The 19,847-nt window shown below is 43.2% G+C and overlaps 1 protein-coding gene across 5 annotated transcripts; it reads left to right on the forward strand.

The window, feature by feature from the left end:
• Positions 1 to 117: 117 nt before the first annotated feature.
• On the forward strand, positions 118 to 19,847 carry cep350 (centrosomal protein 350). 5 transcript variants are annotated; one of them, XM_037250628.1, is made up of 38 exons: positions 118 to 490; positions 2,167 to 2,252; positions 2,338 to 2,381; positions 2,463 to 2,571; positions 2,660 to 2,810; positions 3,107 to 3,720; positions 3,797 to 3,910; positions 3,976 to 4,083; positions 4,358 to 4,474; positions 5,503 to 6,236; positions 6,319 to 6,440; positions 6,649 to 7,574; positions 7,652 to 7,784; positions 7,858 to 7,979; positions 8,079 to 8,212; positions 8,326 to 8,464; positions 8,584 to 8,747; positions 8,852 to 8,962; positions 9,078 to 9,152; positions 9,261 to 9,379; positions 9,484 to 9,555; positions 9,655 to 9,866; positions 9,952 to 10,148; positions 10,216 to 10,494; positions 10,577 to 10,726; positions 10,823 to 10,983; positions 12,212 to 12,334; positions 13,330 to 13,568; positions 13,641 to 13,834; positions 13,948 to 14,089; positions 14,573 to 14,733; positions 14,811 to 14,941; positions 15,001 to 15,059; positions 15,139 to 16,697; positions 16,824 to 17,351; positions 17,481 to 17,627; positions 17,702 to 17,824; positions 18,020 to 19,847. In XM_037250628.1, the coding sequence occupies exons 2-38, from the start codon at positions 2,171 to 2,173 to the stop codon at positions 18,173 to 18,175; spliced, it is 8,751 nt and encodes a 2,916-aa protein (XP_037106523.1). In that variant the 5' UTR covers positions 118 to 490; positions 2,167 to 2,170; the 3' UTR covers positions 18,176 to 19,847. The 5 variants fall into 5 exon arrangements, with proteins under 5 accessions (XP_037106523.1, XP_037106524.1, XP_037106526.1 ...); XM_037250629.1 differs by having other exon boundaries at positions 9,484 to 9,549; XM_037250631.1 differs by having other exon boundaries at positions 8,584 to 8,717.

The following is a 19,847-nucleotide window of genomic DNA, read 5'->3' on the forward strand; positions in this document are numbered from 1 at the left end:
CACATAGTTAAGCAAAATTCACTTGTAATTTGTTGCAAATTACCGTAATTATGCACAAATTATAAATCGGATTTTTTTCTCCCGTATTTCTTACGTGTCCAAAGTCTCGCGATATTTCGGGTGATTTGTCCGTCACAAAGCTCCCCATCTTGGATATTTCGTTTTCTGTGGTTCCGTCAGGTCCATGTCTACAACCCGGCAAAGATAAACTAAGAAGCGGGTACCTACTTTCTATTTCCGGAACACTAACTATCAACACAAAATTCATTTTCCTTCCCCGGGAAGAGTCTTGGACGGCAACAATGGCTTCGCGTCGCTGAAAAAGTTGCTAGCTTAACACAGTGGTAGTCCCTAGCTGCTTGGAGCTAACATTAGCAAATAGACTAATGAAGCGATCTAAACATTTTTGATGATGTAAGGACTTTTTTCCTTCTCGGAGTCACCAGCGTAACAATGGACGTCTAAATGATTTGGACCATTATATTAAACGGTAAGCATTGTGTCTTTTAACATTGTTGTGAGAGTTCATTCACGACTTCTTGACGGCTAACTCGAATGTGAACTCTCGACTTTGCTTCTCGGGTAATTTCCTGGGCCGACGAACATATGAGTCATAACAGAGGTAAAAAAGATTTCGTAATATTCCCGTAAAAAAATGCTTTAGGAATTCAACACTCATCGATTAACCTTAGACCATGACATTGATTACATCCCACTTTTCGTTCACGCCCTAATCAGGTTATGGACATGTTCGAACCCCTTTGTGAAAAGTATCGTGTACAATTTAAAGGCTTTAAAAAGACTCCATCAACGTGAAGCGTCTCCTTAAAAGCGCAACATAAGCCTCACAGGGGATCATTCCATTCCGTTGCCCTATGTTTGTAGCTAAGCAACTTTTGTTCACGACCACTGCGAGTCCGCAGTCGGTATAAAGAAGTGTGCTTGTGCCTTCATCTACCAATTCTTCAATTCTAAATATTAGTTTTGCCCCCACCATGTAATGCTTATGCGGACACAGTTTGAGTTTAGACTGTCTTGTTTATATGAGCAGTGATCTGTTGAGTCATACAAGCAAGACACTGCCACTCAAAAATCAACAATGTCAACACTTTTTGTATATTTTGCATTGGGTGTCACCACAACTAAGGATGATGTTTAAATCGGATTCAAATCGACATCGCACAGTAGAAGAATACAATTTAAAAATCACAAAGGCTGCTATTTAGCAATTAAAAGATACTTAATTTGTTGGCAGGGTTTATTTTTGCATATTACATTTTTTAATTAATCGACGAATTAATTTGTAAACTATTTTTTTCTCTGCAAAATCAGCATCCGTCGGGCCCTAATTTTGTTTATTTTTAATTTGATCTGCAAATTTTAAAAATCAAATTTTCCTTCTTAGTCGTACGTGAAATTTTGTGCTCATGCCACATACATGACTAAGCTGAAACTTTAATTACCCCTGGTTGCTCCCCGTACGCTCTGTCAGAAGAGTGTTCAGCTCAGGGCAATATCGTGTGATTCATATGACCACACTGCATGACTTTTCTCCTTGAAAGTCCCGTAAAAAAAAAAAAAAAAAGGAACTAACTAAGCAAGCTTTCTTCTACAAGATGAGCCAGTGTGAGGGCCCTCAAAAGGTAGCTGTGTTTTTAAAGTGAATGCCCAACTTGGACTCGATGTGGCTGCTGCACTCTTGTATTACAAGCGCAGGCAAACGTCACACATATGACATTTGATAATCTGCAGTTTCACCCTCCCTCATGGAAACAAGCAGAGGAAAACACATTGTTGTAAAACCAGTTTTAAATGACAAGTTGACATAACATTGCGCTGTAGAAACGAATCGAGGGTATAATCGTCACAAGGAACCAGCTCATTTGAAGTACTTGATAGTAGTCTTTATATTTGATCTCTTTGGCTCCAGCTGACTCATTTCCTTGTTTGAAAATGCTGACGGTTCTCCTCCTCTGTGGTATTTTGATTTTTACTTGTCCTATTGGTCTGAGGAAGCTCATTGTTTATAGAAATCACAAGAGTGTGATTATGATCAGTTTAAAGTGGACCCTCATTATGTAGTCTAGTCACGCCTGACCAAACCATTTTTCCTTTTCTTTTGTGTTCTACATCTCTGCCTCGGGTAATCTCATTACTTGTCTGCAGGTCAATGGGTGAGATGAGGAGTAGTAAGAGGGCTCTGCCCATTGGTGTCACGGATCCTCAGCACACAGATAACAACATTGATACAGGTCTGTAATGAAACAAACTTTCATTTTTAAGCAGTCGATGTGCCCGGCACATCACATTGTTCTAATTATCTTCTCCCTTCAACAGATCTAACAACTGCATGGAGCAGTTTGCCTCAGTCCAAAGCCGCTGTAAGTATAAAACTGAACTAAACAGCTTCTTATTTGGTCACATGATGATCACTTACTTGATTGATTTTTTTTATTGTGTAGCTGCGACGAATAGAAAACCATGTGGAGGCCGTTCCTGGAACAACAGCGCTCCTCCTCTCTGTCATGGACCCGCCCAAAAAGAAACTATCTGTGTCAGTCCGCAGCAGAGGTTGGTTATTCCAACATGTTGCTGAATTGTGTTATGACAAATCAAGAAGAATGGTCTCTTTTATTTGATGATGTTCTCTTCGCCACAGATGAGACGAGGGGGTCCTTAAAGTCCAAAGAGCATCGGCGCTCAAGTTCCAAAAAGAGACGCTCACGCAGCCCGCTAAGAAACGCCACCCAAGACAGCAATGTCGGCCAGGACAACAGTATGGCGCTCAGGGAACAGCTGGCTTCCTACAGGTTGGGATTGACAATTTGTACAAATATTTCTGCCTCTGTTTGTCTTCTCGAATGTCCATTTTGCTAATAAATTGAAATGATTCTGATGAAGTATATCACAACCAAATTTGATCTCTCATAGCAATAACACAGCACATGAAATGTGCTCAGTGTGTTTTTTGTTGGGGGGGCACACATCTACTGTAATGTAAATTAATGAGGATACATTTGCATAACGGGAGCTCAACCTCCATATGTGTGAATTAAGACTAAATCTTGATCTTCTGCTGATCCAATGTAATCTGGTTTGTCTCCAGGGAGACCGCCCCTCCATCACAACCCTCATCTCAGCTGGAGGCTTACAGGCTGCAGTCAATGTCAGGACCTCTCTCCCCATCCTCAGACGCTCAATTTAGTAAGCCCGTCTACCAGAAAGACTTTTGGGACAAGCGGATAGATGGGGACGAGGACATTGCACATTCGGAAAACAGTATAGAGGTCTGTTACTTGGACGACCCGCCCACCGCAGACACCCCGCAGACCTCTGCCGACCCGTCACATGCAATAAGTTCAGTCCTGGCCAGGGAGACGAGCAGTCCCGAGGCACAAATCACCCAGAACATGGATCTTCAGTCCAATCCGTTTCTACCTCCTGCCTCTGACTTGCTATGTAGATGGGAAAACTCTCCCTCCACCAGTCCTGGCTCGGATTGCCAGCGTTTGGAAAACCTAAGGCGACACCAACCGGACGATAAGCTTGAAAAGCTCAAAGAGCGCATCCGAAGGCAGATCAAACATCAGGAGGAGGCTGCAGAGAAGGAAAAAGTGTTGAACCGTCTTGAGCAGCCCATAATGGTCAACAATAACAAAGGCGGCACTGCAGCAAAAATAAGGAAGGTAGCAGCTGCACCACAAGCGCCTACTTACAAAGGTATCGTTGACCTCTGTGACTTTATTGCCGTTCTTATTATATGAGGACAATTTGAAGTTGTTTGCTTTCTTTTCAGGCTTCAGCAAAACTGAGGCAAGGACGCGTACTACTCATGGGAATTCGTTAAAAGAGGAGGATCTTCTCAGTTTAAACAGGGACGCGCTAAAAGACCCCGTAAAGCAAACTGCCGGTAAGACAACATAAACGCTTGAGGTGAGGAGTGAGACACTCACGTTTGTTGCATTATCGTTGCAGAAAAGACAACACCCAGGCCGCAACGAGATAGGTATCGTCACGTACAGCAAGAAGCTAAACCAACCAGGAAAATCCACAAAGCTGCCTCTGGCCAAAATGCAAAAACTGGTAGGAATGAGGAGAGCTTTTGCACTCTGATCAAAACTTATCAGACCCGGTTGTTTTTGTACTCAACCGCAAATTGGCTTGTTTTCCATGAGGCATAAATAGCTGCAGCGAATTCATGTGATTCTTCCCATCCATTCAAACAGAAACTTGTTTGTCCATGTGTATTTGGATTACCAGGAAGTGCTTGAAAATGTCTGTGCGCTTTTAAATGAGCTCTTTCAGCGCCTATCTGTAGACAAGCGAGTAGAGTATTAATCTCATCTATTTCTCGCAGTGATTACGCCTGCTTCCTGGCGGGAGGGCTTGAAGCTGGTAAACCAGGTACTTGGTGCAGCTCCTAAGCAAAGCAGGGAGAAGAGGCACCATCTCGATGACAAACTGCAACAAACAGGTCAATGAGCGCTTCGGTCCATACATTATGCCACTAGGCATCTGTTTTTATTTTTTCTCAGCGCACATCAAGCCATCAGGCCGTATAGACAGCTGACTCAGCCCAACTGTAATCTTGCCATCTTTGCTGTTTCTCAAATGATCTCCTTGCACCTCTTGGCAGACCATTATTATGCAGTGTCAAGCGCTAAAAAGAATGCAGAGATAAAAAAAGGTGATAAATGGTGGAGTGCTTTGAGCGGCCACTCGGAATGTGCCACTCTGATGTCATAAATATGCCTTTCTGTTATTTACGTCCGCAAAGTGTCCGACGAGGCTTCACTGCCGACAAGAGAGTTCTCATTTTATTATTTTTTTTGTCCTCACTACACTCCGTTTTACGTTCCAATGGTACAACATTTTTACTCGGGATAGACTTCCTCGTAAGAGGTTGGAGGTTATCTGTCAAAAAAAATCCATCCATGTAAGTGAAGTTGTTAAATATTTAAATCGTTAAATACTTCTAGTCTTTTATGATGGTAGAAGGTCATGCATGACATGCTTACACACTGAGAGAGCGCAGCTTTAATAAATAAAAGTTTTTTTTAGTCGATAACTGACTTTATATTGTCAGCTCCCCCACCGTTGCCTTATTAACTTTCACTCTACCGACTGCCATTGACCGGAAGGAATTGAGGTCGACTGATTGGTTTGGCTGAGTGAACAATGATTCGTGGCCTGATTTGATGATGAGCTAAGGACCCTTAGAGCAGAGTAGGATTGGCATTCGGTGAAGCTCGGCTCAACACAGCGCGGTTTGCAACTGTCTGGATTAGATTCTTTAAAATCGACTCTGTGGTTTTCTATTTAAGCGATTAACGTTGTCTTGGCAAGCCCCCGTTACTTCCATGTGATGTATTTACATGCTAGGCCAAGAACAGGAAGATAGGAAAGTGTTTTCTCCTTGGAAAGAAATATGACACATAAATCATGAAAAGGAATTTTTCTTTAGACATGCATTTCATGTATTCATCATTTAAATGTTTACAGCTTCCCATCGGCGGTCCTACGTTGACAAAAGCTCCGAAGCAAACCACCTCCGTCGCTCAAGAAGCACGGACAGAAGAAGTCACAGTGAATTGCACGCTCAGTCCAAAAGCTACTCCAGAGCCACTTCGAGCCCCTCAGCCGCTTGTCCAGTGCCTTTAGGCAAAGACCTCTTGTCAGCTGATATCCGGGCTATATTTGATGACCCACGACTTGAGTGCAAAACAGCCGAGGAGGAGGAGGATCGATCTCGGCCATTATCTGGACGAGGTAAACGTGGTCAGCGTGGGAAAGCAAGGTCATTGTCTCAAACAAGGACTCCCCTCTCCTTCTGGGGAAGCACTGTGCCAACACATGTCCCCTCAAAAGGCAGCCATAGTGCCAACCCCTCCCCACATCGACAAGGGTCCACAAATGAGGGTGAAACTCAGTTGAAGAAGCGCCACTACGATTCAGACAAAATCCGTCAGTACATCGTTAAGCAAAAAGAGGATCGAAAAAGACGACAGGCAGAAGAAAAGAAATCTTTACAAGAAGAGTCGGAGAGGAGAAACCAGCGGCTTCAGGAGCTCTACAGGAGGCAAAAGGAAATGGCGAAAACTGTAGTCACTCCCACCGAGGCAACTTCAACAACGCCTTGGCAGAAACGATTTAGGGACGAGACCTACAACTGGATGGATGAGAGTCATCTTGGCGAGGCCGTGCAGATGCAGTCTTCTGCTGTGTCACATCAACTGGTATTTATTACAACTCTTTTGTTGCATTGCAGAAAATATCATGACACGATTGCATTACTCCTGTTTCAACTTTGCATCGCAGAGACCACTTTACCAACCCTCTGGCGAGTCTGATAAAGAAAATAAGAGGTTGGAAGTACCACAGAGCCCCTCGAGCAGTGACAGGTCTTTGACCAACGATCAGCTATCTCCTCAATTAACAAGGTAGACATATGCAAGATGACTCGCTCTCATTACATTCATGATTTTTCAAATAGCAAATTAAATAGCAGATTTTAAAAACAGATTAATTCAACAGAACTTCTAGTATAAATATTAAATTAAAAATTTTATTTTTTTTAATTTTTGTTGTATTTTAGTGCACTCGGCACACAATAAATTTGACAGCTTACATCTATTTTTCTTTTTTTAGGGGGGATTTGGATGGTGGAGTTCCTTCTCGACTTAATCCATCTGTTCAGTCCATCTCCGTCTCCAGCCCAGGTGCTCTTGGGTATGCAAATTACGACCCTCGCCTTTCTCAACCTGTGAGGCCAGAGAACGCAATGGTAGCTGGTGACGTCAAGCCCACCATTGCAGAAGCCGCCACCTGGTCTCAGTCAAGAAAGTCCCGCTTCGACGCCCTCAAGGCCACAGCCATCTCGCTCTCTAATCGCATAGAGAGCGAAGCCCGGCAGATTGCCCGGGTGGGAATCAACTTTGGGGAAGCAACTTCATTGGACGCTGATATTTTGACTCCAATGTCCACTCGGGCTGATCTCGATGAAAGAGGCGCAGCGCCCGGGCCCGGCACATTCAAAAGTGATGATTTGACGTCGAGAATTCAGAGACTTATAACAAGCGCAGGTCTTAGTCCATGCCATAGTGCCTCTCTTCCGGGAGCTGGGAATTTGCACGCCTTCAAAGGACAACCACAAGAAATTCCTGCTGATGGACTAGAAAGGAACCCAGTCAATGGCTTCGAGAGAACAGATGACGTGCCTCCTTTTAGACCCTCTCGAACAGCTGAGGACAACAAGGAGAAGCTACATGACTCAAGTGGCGGTTCGATCAGTGAGGGTACCATACTGAGTGAGGGGAGCTTCAGTAAGGATGAAATGAGCCCGCCACAGCCTCCCAACAATCATGTTCCCAAATTAACAGGTGGCTACAATGAAACAACTGTTCAAAGAATAGAAGTACAGCGCCTCACTGACTTTCAGAAGGAGGCTGCCAAATGCTTGGCCCTCACGTCACCATTAATGCCTCAGAACAGTCCCAAAATGCCCTGGGAGGAGTTGAACAAGGGAGACCCTTACAGTGTGATCAACATTTACTTAAAGAACCTCAATGTTAAAGGTTAGTTGAGTCAGAATTAGAAGAATACTTGGAATGTAAACAAACACCTGAGCATTTCTCTCGTCTTTCTCTCACAGTGAGTGACAGGAATTCTCCAGCTGTTGACTCTTTTCAATCCGGAGATTCCCACAGAGACGCAGCGGCCTATGAAGAGGACTTTGTGTCGTTTCATAGTAGCCAACAGTCAAAGAACAGTTCCAGTCCACACAGGTGATTGAATAAATCTTTACTTTTAAAATTGACCAGCAGAGAGGTCACTGATTTGTGTGTTGTATTTTTCTAGTATGGCAATGGACAGTAAAAAGTCTCCACCATCCCGGGGAAGACTGGCTTCTCCTTTGGCCTTTCCCGATTTAGGTTTGACTCAAGCCGCAGCCTCTCTCAAGAATGATATTCGGAAAAACGGTACTGACCTCAGCCACTGGCTAACATTCATTTTAATGGTGTTTTTATTTGACATTGTTTATTTACACGAACTGTCTCGTCCTCTATCTTTCTTTTCAGGTAAACTCCAATATTCACCTAGTGCCCTGCAGCAGTATATGGCAGCAGAGCTTAAGTACCAGGAGTCCATAGAACAATCATTGAGACAGCTCGGGGATGTTGAGAGACTGATGGGTCTTCCTATTGATCCCCAGGTTCGTGCAGAGTTTGCTTTAATTATGAATTTATTATTATTTGCATTGTGTGCTGTATTCTTCACTTGAGATCATTTTGGATTGATTACCTTTGGGTTCCCTAATCATTGCAGGACGAGCAGCAAACGTCTCCACCGTCAAGACAACGAATGACTTCTCCTCCTGGCTTTCTGGACGCTTCTCCAGCCGCAGATTTTCTCTCTGAACCCCCTAGAAATGGTGTCGGGCCCAGTAACAGCAGCAGGCCCGCGGGTAAATCACATCTTGCAAACATTTACAAAAGATGAAATATAGCAAAACCTTTTGGTAGGACTTTTTATTAATCGTAAATTAGTCATTTATTAGTTTTTCTCTTTTAATCCTTCTCCCAGGTAATCTTCAATATTCTCCTGCCGCCCTGCATCATCATGTGACGGCTGAGCTTCAGTATCAGGAGTCCATAGATGAGTCCTTGAGACATCTCGGGGATTTGGAGAGGATGATGGGTGTGTCCATAGCCCAGCAGGAAAGTGCTTCAATGGCGCAAATCCTCAAGGTGCCGCAAGGCCTTGGCTTTTTATTTGATCAAATAAGCACACAGCTATGATGGTAACATTTTCTTTTATGCTTTCATTTTTGTTGTACATTTGATCGTCACAGGCCAAGCAGCAGAAATACGAGAATGACCTTTATGAGCAGAAGATCCAGGCTGAAAGAAAGGCTTTGGAGGCCCAGCTGGAGCGGGAAGAAGACCGGGAGAGGACGGCCCGGGTACAAATTCACAAAAACACTCCACAGCTGATGTTATTTTCTCCCCAGCAATTTTTTTTTCCAGTTTCTAATATGAAGAGATTCATGTTTCAAGTGCCTGTATGTTTTTGACTAGGCTCATGAGGAATTGCTGGAAAAACTGGTGTTAACTCAAAAAGAGACAGCTGAAGCAGCACGTCACATCAAAGAGGTGCGAAACGGCCGATTGCTTGTTGGGTTATCACGAGAAAAGCATGTTTCCCAACGTAGACAAAAACGCCCCCAAAATGTCAGCACTAAGTGAAATTTTGTCTTCCAGCTGACAGATCTGGCACGGACTCAAATCGAAGGAGCTCTGGCTGTGTCTGCTTTTGCTCCTGAGCCTTCGGTTCTGACCAAGCATCATCAGAAAAAACCTAGCAAATCAGATTCCGACAGGTAAGACCTTTCTTGATAAAGTCCTAGCTCACTTATATATTAACTACATTGTTAGTTTACACAAACAAACCCTAACATTATATTGGATTTAATTCTGCTTCTAGCTTCCAGAGAGAAGAATCGAGTCGAAGCCTCAGTCATACTGACTCACGACCTGTACAAAGACCCAACCTCATGTACTGTTTCTACTTTTTTACATGACACCAATCTCATTGAATCAGTGGACGTGAGGAACAATGTATAACATGCTCCCCCCCCCTTTTTTTTTTTTCCAGTGCTGCAGACAAAAGCAGTCCCAACAGCCCCTCACACACACCTTCAGAACATATACAGGAGATGAACAAAGAAGAAACCGAATTGGAATGGAAGAAAGATGATGACAAACGAGCAGACAGGGAAGCGGGCAGCAATTCAATAGAGGAGGAATGTCCTACTGCGGACGACTCCCTTTGCAGCCAAAGCATCCCCTCTGTAGCTGATGACAAGGGTACCACAAAAAAAAAAGCACATTTGAAACTCACAACACTGTCTTGTATTCCACCAGCAATTATAACGGAATCCCCATTTTGCAGAGTACTCTTTCAAGTTTGACTCATCGAGAACGGAGGATGAGGTGGAAGAGCGCTCCTTCAGCTCTCTGCTGCCGTCCAAGGAGCACCGTCGTAGCTCTTTGGAGAACAGGCCACACCACCACCACCACGAGGATTCAGAGGATGACGCTATAGATGAAAGCAGAACCTTAGTCTCAGGCTCACATCATGTTTCAAAGGTGAGAGGCTTGCTCTGGCACACAATTGTGTGTGGCCACATAAATGATCTGGCTTTTTCTCCCTTAGCACGAGAATCCGAATATATCCTTTTCTGGAGGAAAAGACAGCTTCTCCCGGTTCACCATGGACATGGTGCGTCAGCACATGAAAGACGAGGACCTGCGATTGCAGCATCAGAATGCTCTGCTGCGGCTACGTCAGAAAGCCGTCAAGGAAAAAATCCGAACTGAGCTGGCGTGGCTGGAGCACCAGAAAAAGCACTTTAGGAACAAAGGTGAAGATGACAAACTGCCGCCTCTCAGGAAGAAGCAGAAGGGCCTTTTGTTAAGACTTCAGGAGGAGCAGGTACTTGACAGTTAACACTACACATGTATCCTAATCTGGCAGCACACACACGTTAAAGCTTATGTTGTTTTGAATATCTTAGGCTGAGATCAAGCGTCTTCAAGAAGCAAATAAAGTAGCAAGGAAAGAAAAACAGCTGTTGCTGAAGCAGCAAGAGGAGATTGAGCGAATGAGGACCTCCACACTGAGACTAAAAGAGCGTCTTAAATCTGCTGGGGCAGAAGCGCTGCCTGTAAGTAGTACAACAGTAAATCACCCACAGACGGATCAAGAAAAGAGTTAACCGAATTTTTAACCTTGAATAAGAAATAAAAAAACTGTTCCGCAGGAGTCTCCAATGTCAGAAACGCCGGTTTCAGAAACAGCGCCTTCCAGCATTAGACCTACCGATGACAGCCGCACCCCATCGCCATCTCCGTCCATGTCTGCAAGTGAGACCAGCAGCATCATGCAGAAGCTCAAGAAGATGCGTTCTCGCATGGATGAAAAGTAAATGCTCTTCTTCATCAATACAGTTTAACTGAATTAGCTTTTGGGAACCTCCCTTGCCCTTGTTGTAAATTATCAGTGCCGAGTTTGGAGAGCTCAAATCTGCTTCCCAACTAAACAAAGTCAGACTAACAATTATTCAATTGCATCATCATTTTCTTGCTGTGCATGTGGAAACAAGCATGCTCCCCTTTTAGACTTGGCTGGCTTTCACAGTAATGCACCGCCCAATTTAATCACTTAATACTGTATTATAGAATAGATGTTTTGATTTTAAATGATTGATTATTGATGATTTAAAATTGTCAGGATGGGTGAGAATGCAATTTTTAAGAAAGGTTTATGATTTAGAAAAGTATTTGCTTTTAAAAAAAAAATAGGCGCCAATTTCCATCACAAATGCAAGACTTAATGACATTATCAAGTATCTGTAGTTGGTATCGAGTACTCAAACCTAAGTACTTGTACGCGGTCTGAAAAGCGATATCGCTGGATCCCTTCTTCTCTTTCTGTTCCTACTTGTTTTTGTTGACTAGTAGCTGCATGTGATTGGAATTAATAAGGCTTTTTGTCTTTGCTACCAGCTTAGGTCATGTGATTGCAGAGCCTTTCACAACAGAGTTGTTAAAAACAGTTTGGTTTATTTTTCTCTTCACATCACACTTGTGTCATGATGGCTCTTTTAGCACGGCGATATTAGCTTTGCAATTGTGACATTTACTTACCTGAATGGTAATTAATATTTACTATATGTTTGGAAATTAACAGATAAACATTAGTGATATTGATCAGGCTTTTTTGTTGCCCACAATCTTTTCAGAATTATTTATTATCCATTTATGACTGCTAGCCTCATTTGCTCATGGTCTTTCTCGCAATTGTGCAAACAATAACACACTAACAGTCACGTATCCATCCCGGTTTCAAATACACACCCTCCTGAAACTGGCATGGCGGCCCCCTTTTGTGAACAATACACATTTCTGATTATTGCATGCCTCCATGTTTGAATATTAACTAAATTCCAGCAGGCAGCTGACTGTTCCAAAGAGACACCCAAAACATACGCTCATGTCGTTCTTTTCTCTCTCTCCCTCTCTCTCTTTACTTGTTTCCTTCCCTTTGTCCACCTGTTTTGCTTTGTTGTCATTTCCCGTCACATTCTGTTTCTCCGACATTTCACGTCTGTGTGTTTTGATTTGTTTTGTTGCACGTTTGTGTGTTGTAGACACTGTTCTCCCGTCCACTGCTTCTTCTCTGTGTTCACGGCCCAGCACTGGGCCTCCCTTATTGTTTGTCTTCCCAACCTTCACCCTAAATTCCAGCTCTTTATCTACAACCAGTTGGACAGGTACTGTGCAGTTCTCCCTACATCTTCCGCCGCACTTGCACCTTGCCTTGGCCCCCCTCCCTCAACTCACATTCTCTCCACTCCCCCTCCCAATGGAAATGCTTGTGATCAACACTTTCACTCTGGGAGTGTGATGGATTTCTGAGGTTTCAAGTTTTTTTTCCCCCCTTTGCAGGATGGCATTTGCAGTGAGGGACGTTTTAGATATCCATGGAAAGATGTGTTGAAATAATGTGTTGACCGCTTCACACAGGATTTAAAATGTTTACCAGAACACAAAATATCGTCATTTTAATTTTCTAAAAAGAGTCTAGGAATGGACAGTGGCTGATTTGAGAAGTTCAAAGGTTATGCATATTTTCATTGGTGTCGAACATCTCTGTTCCTTCTCGGCTTACAGGTTTACAAGAGCTGCAGATTCAGTTTCTTCGCGTACTAACTGTGGCGGTCATTAATACAAACATTTAAAAACAAGCCACAATATTGAATGCGTGGACTTAATATAATTAAGTCACACGTCTCGTTAATGAACCCCAATACATTTTAATTGTCCCTTTTTATTGGGTAACAAAAATTGGCATAGGGCTAATATAATGAGCACAACGCCATTTTCTGTAAAACAGTACATTGATGATTCTTCAGTGTCTGATCAGTTTTTTTCTTGCTGGACTCTAATCCCCTTTGGTAAACGGGTCTTCCTCGCTTGTTTGACTGATTAGTCCGAGAAATACCTGTAGATAACGTCACGCATGTCTGAAGTGAATTTGCGGTGAAAACGGTGATTTGAATCTGCCTGCTTGGAATTTTTTTTTGCTATGCTAAACGTCTTTCTCCTACTTGAACCATTACTGTTTTTCCTGGTTTGGCAACACTACCTCGCATTTTTCTTCTGTCTTTAATCACATCTTCATTTTTCTCCTTTCTTTCCCTCCCCCTCCACGCACGCTTCTTCTCCGCATTGTTCTTTTGCATTATTCCCACCATCCACCTATTAGATTCCTGACTAAGCGGGAGCAGCAGTTGATGCAGCGGCGTCATCATGCTGAAGAGCTGCTGCAGTGGAAAAAGCGGCTCGATCAAGAGGAGGCAGAGGTCCGGAGGATAGAAAAAGAGGCCCTGGCTAGTTGGGGCGCTGGCGGTGTCACATCGGAAAGTCGGAGCAAGTCAATCTCTGAAATTATCCCCAAATCCAGTCACCATCGAAACTCGGAACCAAAAGCCATCGGTGAGAAAGTTGATCAAATTCTTTAATTGTGAAATAAATGACTTTATACTAATATCATTAATGTGTTTTTTTTATTTTCAGGGTATGTGACCGAGGATGATTATTCCTCAGCAGCATCCGAGTGCAGCATCCACACAGAAGGTCCCTTGCAGGAATCAAGAAGTCCATCCTCAGCACCACCTGGATCAGTGGCTGAAATGACGCTTGCCTCGAACCCGAGCAGCCCTACAAATTACATTGAGGACTTTGCTGCTTCACTCACACTCAGCAAACAGGTTTGCAAGTCGCTACTCTAAGGTGGTCCATAAAAATGTTGTTACTCACAGTTGCTGCTCACTGATATTGTCATCTTAAAATAATAAACTAAATTGTCATATCCTCTTTTTAGTCTTCTCCAGTCAAAGGCAGCCACAATCGTGCCTCTCCCTCTGATATCAAGAGTGCGAGCAAGATGCAGCTTCACTCTCCACACCAAATATCCAAGCAGGCCGCAAATAAGGGCACGGAAACGCCTATGGCTTCACAGACCGGTGAGTTTGATAACAACACAACTCAGTTGTGTTAGAATTGCAAGCTGAGCCCAATATGAGAGCTTTACTGTCGCACCAAGAAGTAGGAAGAGGGTAAACGGAAAAAGGTGAACATAAAGAAGCTGCCTAGCTTGCACTGTGTAGTCAGTTGCAATGTGATGCTGCAAGCAATTTCCACTGTGCAGCAGGAAAAGAGATCACAAAGTGCTTCACTTGGTACAATAAAAAAAAAAAACAACAACGATGTGGTTAAATCAACAAACTCAATTGATAAAGAAACCCTAAATGAGTTTCTATTGCACATGTTTGACAAGCCGCTTAAAAGTGAACTTTAGACATAAAGAAAACATAAACTAAATCCCCAAATAATTGGGTTTAAGTTTGAGTGTGCCCAAGTTGGATTACACGTTGCTAATCACTGAGGTCTGATTTTGCTCACACATTCTGTGATGTATTTCTTTTCCCTTCCGTTTGCTTTTTCAGAGCCCATTTCAGAGCAGAGTGACATAGAGAGCCGTATCAAGGCCCTGAAACAGGAGCTGAGGAAGCGCAAGTCAATGGCGAGTCAGCTCAAAAGGGAGCAGAAGATGAGGCAGAAGGAACGCCTGAAGGCACAAGAGGCCAGCCTGCTGAAACAACTGGAGGTAAACATTGGACATTTTCTTCCGGTTTGCCATTTGTGTTTGTCTTATTATTTGTGTCTTCTCTTTTTTTTTTTCAGACCTATGACAACTACATTGGAAAAACTAAGGCAGAACTCAACAAAGAACCTGTGCCATCACCTCATAGCAAGTCTCCGAAGAAAGATCCCACCTTAGCTGCAGATCAATCTGGCCCCTTGTCTCCCATCAGGTACTACGAAATGATAATCGATTGACACCTGTGAGAAACTGAAATCATAATATTTTCAGGTCTGAAACCAGTGAAGTATCTACTGTGGGGCCAACCAGCGATTCATCACTCCACCAAAGTATGGTTTTCTCCTCTCGTAATTGTTTTTGGATGCCATACGAAGTATTTTGACTCCAAGTGTCTCTCCTTTTATTTAGATCTTAGCAGATCTACCTCGGCACCTGAAGAGCTCAATGTTGAAGTGGTGTCTCCTTCCCCTGTACGTGACGCCCCTGATTTCCTGACCTCGGGTCACGACAGGTTTCACTCACCAGACTCTACTTTAAGACCTTCTACCAAGTCCCAAATAATAGAGTCTGAGAAGGATGACACTGTTTTGGAATCGCATTCTGCTGCAGTGGACCTCATCGCTCACACCAATGATAAGCCCCCATCAGATCACTCCTGTAGGCTACACTTGGATGTCATTTCCTCTGCAAAGGAGGCAACGATAAGGGATGTCCAGGCTTCTTCTCTGACAGATTACCAAGATGACTTTGAATCAGCACTTTCGTCACCTAGAAAAGAGCAGCACATTTCCAAGCCGGACTCTGTTTCTGAAATCAGGGAGAGCAGTCAAGATGAAGAGATTGAAGAGGAAATTGCTGAAGACTTGAGTCACTCTTCAGTTGCTAGTGGTGAAAGCCACGAATCTGGACGACTACTCGATCTTCAGAAAACTGAAGACTCTAACAATGATAATCAGAGCATTCATTCCATCTCCCCAGCACCCATCGCTGAATCTCATAGCCCACTACCTCCGACTATTGATGAAATGCCAAGTTTCAACGTCGGAGACCGTGTTCTCGTCGGTAACGTCCAACCTGGGACACTACGATTCAAAGGTTCAACCAGCTTTGCTGGAGGTTTTTGGGCCGGTGTGGAGTTAGACAAATCTGAGGGGAGCAATTGTGGCACCTACAATGGAGTCGTATACTTTGAGTGCCAAGAACGTCATGGGATCTTTGCTCCTCCTGAAAAGATCAGCCATCTGTCTGCTGAGGTTGCGATCATCTCAGACGCCGCAGGACACGACAACTTGCACTCAAATGATGCGTCAGAGCCGCGTGAGGATGAACATAAAAGCCACGAGGATGTTTCAGAAAAGATAGAAATTCTGGAAAAAAGTGAAGAAACCTCTCAAAACTATGTCATTGTAGACTTGATAGTTAACCCGGAACTAAACCTCAATGACCAGGAAGAACCAAAAGCTGAAACTCACCTCGAAAATCACAACCAGTCCACGCCACAGAATGAACTGGAGATAAGGGACACACTCCAGAAAGAAAATGTGCTTGACCAGTACTTGCCACCAAGTAGTCCGGAATTTGATATAGTCGAGAAGGACGAGTCTCTTGACCAGTCCACATCAACAAACAGTCAGGAGATTTCTGCAGCAGCAGAGAAAGAAGAGGTGAGCTCAGATAACCAGTTGATAGTTTCTGAGGTTTCCCAGGAAGCTGGTGATCACAAGGATGTGCAGAAGGAGAGAATTTCTTCAGTCACTTTAGCCGACAAACTACTGAATAACTTTGTGATTGACACCGTTCAGCATTTGGTTCAGATTAAAAAGGCCAAAGAGCAGAAAATCGAAGCTTCCAATCAGATCAGTGAAGACATCGTCTTGGAATCAGAGGAACAAGGGCGTGTTTCATTATTGGAACCTCATGATGGACTATCTTCCGAGCCGTCCTCGCCAGAGTTTTGTAATCGACCGGTGAGTCAAATTCGTCAATTAATTTTTCCCTCAAACCAAAATCCAGTGTTATCCCGATAATCCTGTATCTAATTTATCTGAAAAAAAAATAGATGAATGTTTAAAAGCAATTTTCTTTTCCTACAGGAAAGTCCGATTTTGGGGGCTAGTGGGCAAGAAGAGCTTGTTAAGCGACTGGCTGAGCTGGAACTGAACCGTGATCTGCTGGACGAGCTAGGCGACGATCAGGATTGGTTTGATGAGGACTTTGGCCTCAGCTCACGTAGGGAACAGCAGAGACTCCAACAGAAGCACAGGGACAAAGAGACAAAACTCGGCGCGGGAAGTTCTGCCTCCTCGGCTGAAGATACCCTAAGAGGATTGGCATCGCACCCAGATGGAGACCAGTCAGCGAAGACGCCACCAAGACCCGCACTCCCTCTTCCACTACCCCCTAAAGTGCCAGAACCTGTCATGGTGGTGCCCCACTCAGTCGGCGAGGTCGAAAAGATGGTCCATTCTGCCATTCAGGAGATCTGGGAGAGCTGTGGCCTTACAAAAGAAGGAAACGTTTCACTATCACACATGACCCGCCCCAAACCTTCCCAAGAGTTTTTCAGTGTTGAGGACATCACCGACGACACGGAGGCCATCGCCATCCGCAGCTACAAAATGGTGAGAACACGCGTAAAAGTTTTAAATGGTTTATGGGCAGATGCAGCTAACACTTTAGAATAGGTACAATCAAACAACAAACAATTGTATACAAACAAATAGATAACCAAAACACCTGCATTCCAAAAGGCTGTGTATGACCTGACATGGGAGATCCTCCAGGACATCTATGCTGAAGACCCCAATGCCAACCAGCCTGAGTGGGTCAAGCCGCAACGAATCAGGCCCGCCTTTTCCCACAGAGTCAAGACACCAGGAGACATCAATAAAGTGCAGGTATGATTTGAACGTCTCCAAATCACCACCACACACTCAAAACTGCCAAATATCTAATCATGCCTATTGTTCAGGAATTTGTCACAGAAGAAGTTCTGAAACTTTACGGTTTGGCCAAAAACAAGAGTAAAAAGTCCGACTGGCAGAAGATGTTGAAATTTGGCCGAAAGAAACGAGACAGAGTTGATCAACTACTGGTAAGGACACACAATTACATTACAGCACCACGGAAGTTTTACATCACATGCGTACAGCTCTTAAAGTTTTGCGCTCAAGTGAGAATATCTTACAAACATTCATATGTCATATGTGTCCACATCAACACCTCCTTTGCTTTCTTAAAAAGAGACTTGAACACCGGCCAACTTCTGCTCTGTGTATTCCGCGTGCAGGTAAAGGATCTCCACGAGGAGGAGGCTCAGTGGGTCTGCTACGAAGAAGACGAGCTGTCAGTCAAGATGCAACTGGCGGACAGCATCTTCGACTTGTTGCTGAAGGACACGGCAAACTCGCTCTGTCTCATCACGAAGAGGGCCGCCATCAGTTGAATGTAATCCTCTTTAAATATGTACATGGGTGAAAAGCGTAATAGGGTTGCTGATAGACCAAAAAAAAAATGTGTATAGCAACCAAACGTTGGACTCAACATTTTAACATACTTTTAATTTCAGCAACTGAAATGTCACTGAACTGAAAGATGTCGACTGCTCTCAATCGGGACAGCACAGGAATGATCTAAAGTATTTTATTTATATTCTTAAAAAAATAATAATAATTGAATAGAAATTATAGTCTGCAATTGTATATTATCCTGTCAAGATATATAAAAAAAGGAGAATTTTAATTTTTTTCAAAGAAAATTATAAAAGCACAATTATGAGTGTGGCAATAGACTGTCAGAGATTTAAGAGAAAGAAAAGAACATTTTTAGTATTTAAGACTCACAGTAATGATAAAAGTGTCCCACTTTTGTGCTGTGTGTTGATTGTAACTATCCATACAGCCTGCAAGTAAAATACTACTGATATCCTTTTTAGGCAATTGATTCTTAGTTGCTTTTGTTTACTTCTCTACAGCAGGTGTATGATGCTCTCAAGTGCACTACATATTAGCATACAGTGTGAAAGTGGGACACCGAAAAAAAAGATGACGTACTGTACGACGGTACTGAAATGCTGGATTTGAGCCCCCCCCCCTCTTTCTACAACAACACCTGCTTTTCTCAAAGCGAACGTTTGGTTAGCGCAGCGTCTCCTCATCCTCAGTGCTGCGAAACATTTAACCAAGAGCTGCCGAGAACAGGTGACGACACTCAACATTCAGTTCAAGTGCCTCCTTTACGTTTTAACAACACTGTGTTTGATGGCTCAGCGTATTTTCCACCTCCCTTTTTCCAACTGCTGTAAACGGTCCTTTTGAAATTCTTCTACTCTTAACCGGTTTACCAAGTACAGCCTCGTTGACTTCAGTTTTGGCCTTATCGCTCCCGATATGTCCCTGTTTGTTTTTTTAACCTTCTTGTGTTTCTGTGCCTCAGCCCGATGTATGTAAACACAGTTGAGCGGTTACTATGACAGTACAGAATGAGCACACCGTCTCCCATCACTCGTGATCCAGTAGTCTTTTTCTAGCTCATTATGGGTAAGAGAGCTCTTTACTTTCTGACATTTTAAGCTGAAGTGACCTTAACTTAAACCTGTTTATACCTTCAATCTTTTCTTTTTATATAGTCGCTGGTTAGATAATGTACCAAAAATGTGATGCAAACCATAACCCTCCCAGATTGTCTTCTTAAATCGATTGTATATTGGAGAAAATAACCTTCTCTGTTGTAACTATGCAGTGCTTCTTGTTGTAGACTGAACAACTTTTTTTAGATCTACTATCATCTTGGTGTAGAGGGGAAACTTCTCTAAAGCAGAAGATCATGTAATATCTGGTCCTGGTAAGAGTTAAGTTAACCCCATCCCGCTAATTCCCCCCCCACCTTTTTATTTTTTTGAACTGTCAATAAATATTTATATTATTGTTCTGTGAGTGTGCACCAAGTGCACTTGGCTTGTATAATACTTTTATTGGGTGTAAATATCCAGTCAGTCCATCGGACCCACTTTTACTGGCTTCTCAGTGATTGTTGGCGAATGAACGGTTTACTTTGCAAGCATGTACATAATATTTGTAGACTTTGGAATTGTAAATAAAGCTTTGTTTGTAAAGCAA

This window comes from Syngnathus acus, chromosome 4 (genome assembly GCF_901709675.1).
Source record: "Syngnathus acus chromosome 4, fSynAcu1.2, whole genome shotgun sequence".
Taxonomy (NCBI): Eukaryota; Metazoa; Chordata; class Actinopteri; order Syngnathiformes; family Syngnathidae; genus Syngnathus; species Syngnathus acus.

Bases quoted from the DNA above. Each gene is read 5' to 3' on its own strand.
- cep350 (XM_037250628.1), top strand. From the start codon at position 2,171: ATGGGTGAGATGAGGAGTAGTAAGAGGGCTCTGCCCATTGGTGTCACG. The intron at 9,556-9,654 runs GTACTGTTTCTA...TTTTTTTTCCAG, and splicing joins GTACAAAGACCCAACCTCAT to TGCTGCAGACAAAAGCAGTC. The intron at 9,867-9,951 runs GTACCACAAAAA...CCCATTTTGCAG, and splicing joins CTCTGTAGCTGATGACAAGG to AGTACTCTTTCAAGTTTGAC.